This window comes from Malaclemys terrapin, chromosome 7, assembly GCF_027887155.1.
Source record: "Malaclemys terrapin pileata isolate rMalTer1 chromosome 7, rMalTer1.hap1, whole genome shotgun sequence".
Lineage (NCBI taxonomy): Eukaryota > Metazoa > Chordata > Testudines > Emydidae > Malaclemys > Malaclemys terrapin.
The window spans coordinates 33,098,695-33,108,002 of record NC_071511.1 but is presented as its reverse complement, the minus strand read 5'-3'; the positions used below and the strand labels follow the sequence as shown (position 1 = coordinate 33,108,002).

At 58.9% G+C, this 9,308-nt stretch overlaps 1 protein-coding gene across 2 annotated transcripts; it reads left to right on the top strand.

Moving 5' to 3' along the window:
- The first annotated feature begins 61 nt into the window (after positions 1–61).
- MEN1 (menin 1) lies at positions 62–9,267 on the top strand. Of its 2 annotated transcripts, none has more exons than XM_054035952.1 (10): positions 62–517; positions 1,221–1,671; positions 2,003–2,211; positions 3,943–4,071; positions 4,397–4,437; positions 5,513–5,600; positions 5,973–6,109; positions 6,387–6,525; positions 7,047–7,217; positions 7,448–9,267. In XM_054035952.1, the coding sequence occupies exons 1-10, from the start codon at positions 473–475 to the stop codon at positions 7,892–7,894; spliced, it is 1,857 nt and encodes a 618-aa protein (XP_053891927.1). In that variant the 5' UTR covers positions 62–472; the 3' UTR covers positions 7,895–9,267. The 2 variants fall into 2 exon arrangements, with proteins under 2 accessions (XP_053891927.1, XP_053891928.1); XM_054035953.1 differs by lacking the exon at positions 62–517 and adding an exon at positions 751–851.
- Positions 9,268–9,308: the final 41 nt, after the last annotated feature.

Genomic DNA, 9,308 nt, shown 5'->3' with positions numbered 1-9,308 from the left:
TTTGTGTGCTGTGCTGTCTGCATTGGTGGGGGAGGGCAGACTCTACAGCTGCTGCCCCCCAACAGTGGGTGCTGTGACAAGGGAGGCAGGGCAGCCTGCATCCTTGCAACCCAACCCAACTCAGCCCTCCGAATGGCCCCCCGTGGAAAGCCTGGGCACAGCTCTGACATCATGCAGTACACCCGTGATGTCATCAGCCACACTCCCCTAGACTGTAACTCCTGCCTTGCAAGGCTGGCTCCGGCACTGTTGTGGGGAAGCTCACAGCACCACGGTCAGCTGTTGGGCCAGGACTGCAGTCGATGATGACATTAAAATTCCCACTCTGACTTGGACAGCTCAAATGGCCTCAAGGTTTAAAAAAAGTAAAGGCCCAGACTGGCGCTGGGTGCGGACAGCCCTGCAACGCCTCCGGCTGGAGTAGGCCATGCGACTACTGTGCCCGTAATTCCTTGAAGAACTACAAGTTTCAATGCACTGCCAGAAAAACTACAGCTCGCAGCATGCACCACGGCAGGTGGGCCCTCCCCCTCGGGCGCCAAACTTCATTTCCCAGGAGGCCGTGGGCAGTCAGTTAACGGGACCACCACTCCCAGCATGCCGTGGGGCACACTGGCGTCCCTACCCAGGCATCAGACTACATTTCCCATAAGGCACCGGGGTTAATTATAAGCTATAACTCCCAGCATGCCTGGGAGACATGGTGTGATTGGCTGGCCAGGCGGACTACAATTCCCATCGTGCCCTGCGGAACTGCGGCTCCCATGGTGCCTTGCGGGCCTAGCATGGCTGCTGCTGTACCTGTGCTGGGGGAGTGAAGCTGGAGGGGGGCGGAGGGGCTGCTGCTTCTGGTAAAGGGTGCCTGGGGGAGGGGGAGCGTCGTGGAGGGAGGGGGACCAGAGAGCAAGTGTGAAAAATAGGGACACTTTCTTTTCGGGTGGGGAGGGATAGTTGTCTGTGTAAGACAAAGCCCCTAATGGCTGGTCACCCTCGATGGGGGGCGAGGGTCCCTTTCAGTGGGTGGCGGGGCGGAGAGAGAGACAGAGATGGGGGTCCCCTTCAGTGGGGGTGAGAGACAGGGGTGGGGGTCCCCTTCAGGGGACAGGTGGAGAGAGAGGCAGACACACAGCTCCTGACTCCCAGGTCTGGCTGTCTGACCTGGCTCTGGGAAGGCCCTGGCCCTCTCCTCAGCCACACCTGATGCTTTCTTCTCTCCCCAGCTGCCCGCCATGGGGCTGAAGCCATGGCAGAAGGCCCTGTTCCCGCTGCGCTCGGTGGAGGACGTGGTGCGGTTATTCATGGCCGAGCTGCAGCAGGAGCAGCCCGATCTGGTGCTGCTGTCGCTGGTGCTGGGTTTTGTGGAGCATTTCCTGGCTGTGAACCGCGTCATACCCACCAACGTGCCGGGCATCAGCTTCGAGCCACGCCCGGGACCTGAGCCCGACAGCCTCACCTACTTCCCTGTGGCTGAGCTGTCCATCGTGGCCGCGCTGTACGCCCGCTTCACCGCCCAGATCCGTGGTGCTGTCGACCTGTCCCTCTACCCCCGGCCCGAGGGCTTCTCCTCCCGTGAGCTGGTCAAGAAGGTGTCGGACGTCATCTGGAACAGCCTCAGCCGCTCCTACTTCAAAGACCGGGCCCACATCCAGTCCCTCTTCAGCTTCATCACAGGTAGGGGGCCCACTAGCATGGGGGTGGGAACAGTACCGCCCTGGCCCAGTGTGGGGCGCTGCACTGGGGCAGCCCGAAAATACTCAGCTATGCTTTTCCTCTTGCCTGCTCCTTTGCAGCACAGCACCCCCTAGTGATGGCTCATTGGAGTTGGGACTGACTGAAAGCAGAGCACCCCCGACTGAGCTCCACCCTGCTCTTTGCAGCATAGCACCCCCTAGCACCACACTGGTGCAGGGGTCAGCACTGACTGCAAGGGGAGAGCGCCCCCAATGAGCCCCATGCTGCTCCCTGCAGCATAGCACCCCCTAGTGCCATGTGTTCCTTGCAGGCACTAAGCTGGACAGCTCAGGGGTGGCCTTTGCTGTGGTGGGGGCCTGCCAGGTGCTGGGGTTGCCGGATGTGCACCTGGCGCTCTCGGAGGACCATGCCTGGGTGGTGTTTGGCCGGGACGGTGAGCAGACGGCTGAGGTGACCTGGCACGGCAAAGGCAATGAGGACCGGCGCGGGCAGACCGTGAATGCTGGCGTGGCTGAGCGGGTAAGTGAGGGGAGGCCATTAGCTTTGAGGGGTTGGGGGGTTGCAGTGAGACGTAGCTGCAGAAGGTGGTGCAGTGAGGGGAGGGAATGGGGCTTGGGGTCTGTGCAGGGCTGGGGCTGTCTGCTTGTATCAGAAAGCTGCTGTGCAAGACCCCCTGGGCTTTAACCTTAGTAGATGGTGCAATTGGTAACTAATAACTGATCCACATTAATTGCTGTCAGTAAGGTATCTCCCAGACTGAGATCAGGGCTCCATCCATGGGGCCAGCTGCTGCTCAGACCATGGGCAAGATCTGGGGGGTTCTGTCACATTCTGGGGCGTAATGCAGACCAGTGAGGGGTGTGTCACCACCTGCCCTGGGTGCTGCGCAATGTTTTGCTGCTGTAGCTCCCACCTGGGCTTCCCACAAACAGCATAGCAGCATGCAGGTCCCACCCTGAGTGTCTGTGGATAGCCGCAGTCCTGGTCCAGCAGCTCTGACCCCAGCAGCCTGTCAGCAAACATCAGCCATTCTCTGGCTTCCAGCAGCCTTAGTTACCACCCGCAGGGCAACTCCAGCTCCTGGTCCCAAATTTTTTGCACTGTCCAGTCCATCCCTGGGTGGGTCAGATATTAGAGGTCAGTATGCAGCAGTTTGCTATTTTAACTGGAGTTACCCAGACGGCTCAGTTGAAACACAGCACAGGATTGGACTTGATTTAAAAAGAATAAAACCAGTTGAATTACAGAGAGAATGTGAGTGAGAACAAGTGTGTGGTGTAAAGTCAGAAACAGTTACAAGGGAAATCCCGATAAAGCGCATTCTAGTAACTAAACGCAACAAACTGGACTTCGCATGTGCTCCCAGCAACAGGACAGCCCCAGTTTTCTGGTCAGAATCCCTCACAAAGGCTGGTTCCTTTGTCTTCTCAGGTGTGAGAGAGAGAGAGACAGCCCCTCCCCCCAAGTGTGTTTGCCCCTCATTTTCCTAGTCTGTCCCCTTTGACATGCACTGTCCTGAGGTTACCCCTAGATCAAGTTCCTTCCTGCGGTGAGGATGGAGCCATGGGGTCTTGTGATAAAAGTGGTTCCATGCTGTTTGCTAAAATGCAGACTGCTCTGTTCCTTCCCCAAAGAGTGGCCACTTGGCTGGTGTTTGCCAGTTAACTCTGGTGACACCTGGCTAGAAGTGCCAGCTTGTCCTTTGAGGAACAGTCCCTTCCGCCCCTCTGCCTTGTCTGGTAAACACATTTCAGTCATAATGTCTGCTTACGTTTGTTACTCTCCATATAGGGCTGCTCCACACATCCCACCAGGATATTACTGAGCAGGGAGTTGTTACTTTTCAAATCATACCTCACAGGACATATTTGATACAAATATTACAGTGGTGTGCAGGGTGTGAATACAGTGGTGCATTCAGTCACTGGCCCCCATCAGACCAAGTGCCACTGAGACCCTGGCTGAGATCAGCTCCCCCCGCATCGGACCAGGTGCTGCTTAAACCCCAGCTGAGATCGGGGCAGGGGCTGCATGAGGACAGGGGCTGCTCAGACCCAGTGAGAGACAGTCCCTGCCCTGAAGAGCTCACAATCAGAATAGAGGCATCAAGAGGGGAAGGGACTTGCCCAACATCAGAGGCAGAGCTGGGGATAGAACCCAGGAGTCCTGGCTCCCAGCCCCACCCCCCAGCTCTGGGCTTAGGGGTAGCCTGGCCCAGCTCCCTCACTCACTTGCCGCTGTCCCCCGCAGAGCTGGCTGTACCTGAAGGGCTCGTACCTGCGCTGTGACCGGCACATGGAGGTGGCCTTCATGGTGTGCGCCATCAACCCCTCCATCGACCTGCACACTGACAGCCTGGAGCTGCTGCAGCTGCAGCAGGTGGGACATGCCCCCTCTCCATGTGTGCGCGTCCAGGCCCCTTCCCCCTGGGCACACCCCCATGCCTGCCCTATCCACAGGCCCATCTACTCACTCCCTCCCCGCATGGCCCCCTCTAAGGTTGTTCTAGTCTCCTCTACCCCACATCCCTCCAGTGCCGCGCGCACCCCACACCCTTCCATGTTCATCCAACCATTTGTCCCTCCGCCATGCACGCCCCTCCCTTCCATCGAGATCTTATCTACAGGGGACGCGGGTCTCATCCCCTACCCCCACCCTCCATGGCTCTGTGTCCTCAATAACCCACCCTCCCCTTTCCTTGCAGCGGCTCCTGTGGGTTCTCTACGACATGGGGCACCTGGAGAGGTCAGTACAGCTGGGCTTTTGAAACCACAGCTCAGGGAGGGAGGTCTAGTGGTTGCGGGCGGGGAGGCTGGGAGCCAGGAATCCTGAGTTCTATCCCTGGCTCTGGCAGGGCAGTAGCATTTAGTGGGTTAGAGCTGGGGCGGGGGAGGGAGGCCTGGGAGCCCGGACTACTGGGTTCTATCCCAGTTCTGGGGGGCAGTGGGGGGCACCCCTTGGACGTGAGCTATCACCTCTGATCATTAGTTTCTCCATCTGCAGGGTGGGGATCATTAGGCGTGGCAGACGCAAGTTTTTATTTTGTATAGTTTTGACAGCTAACATTGATGTTTATTTGTAAGCGTTTTTCCTGTTTGTATTGATTTTAAATGTTCAGCTCTGGGGGACGTTCTCAGGGTCAGCCTGTTGTTTAGTGATGGGAGCGGTTGAGATGGCAAAAGTTTGCAGCTTTGTAACCGGTAGCACAAACTGTCCCCGTCCCCTGTCCAAGTACGCCAAGGAGATGTCCTTCAGCCGGCCGCCTTGGCGCGCTCTGCTGACTTTGCCTGGCTGTAAACATTGTTTTTTAGCGACTGAAGTGTATTTTCACTGGTTTGTGCGTGGTGGAATCCCTCCCAGCCTAGGGCTGGCGACCCCGGCCTCCCTTCGTAAAGTACGTAGAGCTCCAGGGCTGGGAAGCGCTGGCTGGGACCTAGGCAGGGTTGGTGGGGATGGAGATGTTCTCTAGCAGAGCCCAGCTCTGGGCCAGGTCGGCTCTTCTCCTCCTGCCTGTGGGGCTGGCCTGTGAGCATGTTCCGCTGGGATGTGTGTGCCAAGGAGTCGCAGTGCAGAGCACACGGTGCAACAGGGGATGGCACTGGCAGGAGCCAGTGGGTGGGTCTTACCCAGCACCCCTTGAAATCAATAGGTCTTTTACCATCTGCTGCATTGGGGTGCCCCGCCCCCAAGTGCCAGGCATTGCAGTGCTGCCCCAGTGCTGCCTGTTGGGGGCAGAAGTCAGGATACAGGGTCCCTCCCCCCCATTCCAGCTGCTTGTCTCCCCAAGGTAACACCCCTGTCTGCTCTGCTGCCCGGGCAGGTACCCAATGGCACTGGGCAACCTGGCTGACCTGGAGGAGCTGGAGCCGACACCAGGCAGACCAGACCCCCTCTCCATCTACCATAAGGTGAAGGGGTACAAGCTGGGATTGCAGGGGTGGTGGGTCGGGCTCAGGGGCACTGGCCGAGTTGGGGGAGCCCAGGGCTGGGATCGCAGAGGACTGTGGGTCGGGACTGAGGGGAGCCCAGGGCTGGGATCGCATGGGACTGTGGTTCGGGACTGAGGGACACCGGCAGAACTGGGGGAGCCCAGGGCTGGGATCGCAGAGGACTGTGGGTCGGGCTCAGGGGCACCGGCAGAGCTAGGGGAAGCCCAGGGCGGGGATTGCAGGGGGTTTGTGGTTGGGATGTAATTTGTAAAACATAAATGTTCCTGAGTAGTTTGGTGAGAACGTCCTTTTATTCTGTGTCTTCTTCTGCGCCAACCCCTCCTCCCCCAGGGCATCAGCTCAGCCAGGAAGTACTACAACAATGAGCACATCTACCCCTACATGTACCTGGCTGGCTACCACTGTCGCAACAAGAATGTCAAGGAGGCGCTGGAGGCCTGGGCTGATACAGCCACTGTCATCCAGGAGTGAGTGCCCCAGGAGCCTGCCCTATGGCCCCAAACCTTTCCCTTCATTAGGGCCTGGCTGGCCACCAGCCCATGGAACTGCTTGCCTAAAAAGGAGACTGGAGTGATTCATGTCTGGAAGGACATGGTGCCTCTCTCCTCTCGGGGGTGCTGGCTCTGATCTGGCCCCAGGCCTGGGGATTGGCTGGCAGCGGGGGAATGGGACATAGGGCCTCTCCCCTCTATGGGGCACTGGCCCCAGCTGCTCACTGCCTCCCTTGTTCCCGTCCTCCCCCAGCTATAACTACTGCCGTGAGGATGAGGAGATCTATAAGGAATTCTTCGATGTGGCCAACGACGTGGTTCCCAACCTGCTCAAGGAGGTGGCCAACCTGGCAGAGCCACTGGAGGAGAAAGGTGCTGGGGAGAGAGGAGAGGTGAGAGGGGTACTGAGTTGGATGGGACTCTGGGATGGGAGGGGGGTGATAGAGGGACACCAGGCTGGAGGGGCTCTGGGGCTGATCTGTGGGGGTGGGGGGACGACACCAGGCTGGAGGGGCCATGGGGCTGATTTGTGGGGACGACGACACCAGGCTGGAGGGGCTCTTTAGCCCTTGGCACGTTGGGCCCCTGGGAGGCACTCACCCAGGGGTCGGCAACCTTTCAGAAGTGGTGTGCCGAGTCTTCATTTATTCACTCTAATGTAAGGTTTTGCGTGCCAGTAATACATTTTAACGTTTTTAGTAATATATAACTAAACTATTGTTGTATGTAAAGTAAATAAGGTTTTTAAAATGTTTAAGAAACTTCATTTAAAATTAAATTAAAATGCAGAGCCCCCCGGACCGGTGGCCAGGACCTGGGCAGTGTGAGTGCCACTGAAAATCAGCTTGCGTGCCGCTTGGCACGCGTGCCATAGGTTGCCTACCCCTGCACTAACCCCTCTCTCCCCGTTCAGGGGTCCCCGGTGCAGGCTGGGGGCTCAGCCTTGCAGGACCCTGAGTGCTTCGCCCACCTGCTGCGCTTCTATGATGGCATCTGCAAGTGGGAGGAGGGCAGCCCCACACCTGTGCTGCACGTGGGCTGGGCCACCTTCCTGGTGCAGTCGCTGGGACGCTTTGATGGGCAGGTGAGGGGGGACCCTGGCAGGGGTGCGTCTGGGAAGAAGCGTGCGTTGAGTGGTGAATCATCTGAGCTGGGGGGCTCAAGTGGTATTGGGGGGGATGGAGAGTGTTGTGCTGAGTTTGGGGGACTTGGGGGGTCCCCGCTGGATTTGGGGGCTGGTGCTCTGGGGGGGCTTGGGGGTTTGGCAGTGGCTGTGGGGTGCTGGCCCCTCCCCTGACTCCCTCCCTCCCCCAGGTGCGCCAGAAGGTGACAATCGTGGCGCGGGAGGCGGAGGCCAATGAAGACGATGAGCAGGGCAGTGAGGACCCCCGCGAGGGGCGCCGGCGTGGACCCCGCCGCGAGTCTAAGCCTGAGGAGCCCCCCCTGCCCAAGAAGGCCTCCGAGCGCCGGCGCCCCAGCTCGGGCCAGCGGCCAGACAAGCCCCCTGCGACAGAGAAGGAGGAGGGGGGGGCCCCCGCCCCGGGGGTCCCTCCTGTCCCTCCCCCTGAGGGGCCTGTCCTCACCTTCCAGAGTGAGAAGATGAAGGGCATGAAGGAGCTGCTGGTGGCCGCCAAGATCAACTCGAGCGCCATCAAGCTGCAGCTCACGGCCCAGTCCCAGGTGCAGATGAAGAAGCAGAAGGTGTCAGCCCCAAGAGACTATACCCTGGCCTTCCTCAAGCGCCCCCGCAAATCCCTCTGAGCCCCATGGGGGACGCCGGGGTGCAGTGCTGCCCCCTGCCAAGCTCTGCCGGACTCAGCTTCACGGGGCGAGGAATTGTTGCCTTTAAATAGGGCATGGGGAAGCGCCCTGCCCCTGTCTCTCCCAGGTGCAGGGGCTGCCTCACCCCTGCTATAGCTTTCCTGGGCTCCCCATGGTGTGAGGGAGGGGGCTCTGTGGGTTTGATGCTGGGGCAGGGGGGAGCTTTAATATTACTCCCCCTCTGAGACAGGAGCTGACATGGCCTGAGCCCTCTTGAGCTCTGGGGTTCAGGGGTGATGAGTTCTGTGTGTTCTCCATGTATCTGGGAGAGTTGCAGGAATTGAGTGGAGGTTCTCTCTACCTTGCACTCCTTCTGCTGAGGAGATATGGCCCCCTCCCCTCTGATACACACTGGGGTACTTCTGGGTGAGGTGTCTCCAAAATACAGACCCACCTGAGCCAGCCCGTGCCCTGCCCATGGGCCGGGCTTGTGCCCACACCCTCTAGAGGAGAAGGAAGCCGCATCCCATTCTGTGCCCCCAAGCCAGCCATGGCGGGAGGGGAGCTCTTTCTCTTTAGGCTGGGAGTGGGTGGGTTAGCAGCTGACTTTGATCTTTCCAGAGTCCAGCTGCTGTGTCCTGAGCTTCCAAGGCATCTTCCAGCCCTGCACAAAGCCCCGGGTAGAGCCACAGCTGTTCAGCGTGGCGGATGCGGGGCTTTGTACCTCTCCCCCCCTCCCCCCGGAGTTTGTAATGTAAACTTCTTCCTCCCCCGTCATGCTCCCTCCCCCCCATCTCACCCCTCTAGGTGGTCATGCTCCCCCTTCTGTTCTCAACTGAGGCCTTTCCCTTGAGAGCACTGGACCTGCTGTAAGGGATAGGGGCAGACAGCAGGGGTTGCTGGGGGGAATCTGAGCATGCCACCGGCACGAGAATAATGGGGTGTGACCAACCATTGGGAACGCAGTGGGCTTTCTGTTGGGCTGTGATGGGTCCCGCTAAACAAGTCCCAGCAGGGCCATAGTATTCATAGTGGGCACTGCCTTCCCCGTGCAGCTCAGGCAGAGAGCTCCTGAGGCTGTGCTAAGTGGGGAAGCCCACGGACTTCTAAGCAGCATGTCCTGCTGGACCCCACTGTCTCCCTCCAGTGGCTGACATGGGGTTTGCATTGAAGGGCCATGGGGGGCAGAGCTGGGGTGGGGGCAGGCAGGGCTTTGTACAGTTAGAAGGGGGGTGGATGGTGCTGGGGTGGGACAGCTTTGGCAAGACTGATAAACAGCCTGAGGGTTCCCAGAAAGGGGGGGGGGAATTCGTCTACTAAATGTGTATTTTTTAGTAGCATGAAGGGTTAATAAAAAAGTTGGTTTTAAAATAGTCTGTCCCTAGTGGCTGGTTTGTTTCTTGCAGGAGCTGGC

What these genes read in the sequence shown, in the direction of transcription:
- MEN1 (XM_054035952.1), top strand. Translation starts at nt 473, where the DNA reads ATGCACTGCCAGAAAAACTACAGCTCGCAGCATGCACCACGGCAG. An exon ending in CCCTCTCCATCTACCATAAG is followed by an intron (nt 5,601 to 5,972) that starts GTGAAGGGGTAC and finishes CTCCTCCCCCAG; the next exon opens with GGCATCAGCTCAGCCAGGAA. An exon ending in ACAGCCACTGTCATCCAGGA is followed by an intron (nt 6,110 to 6,386) that starts GTGAGTGCCCCA and finishes GTCCTCCCCCAG; the next exon opens with CTATAACTACTGCCGTGAGG.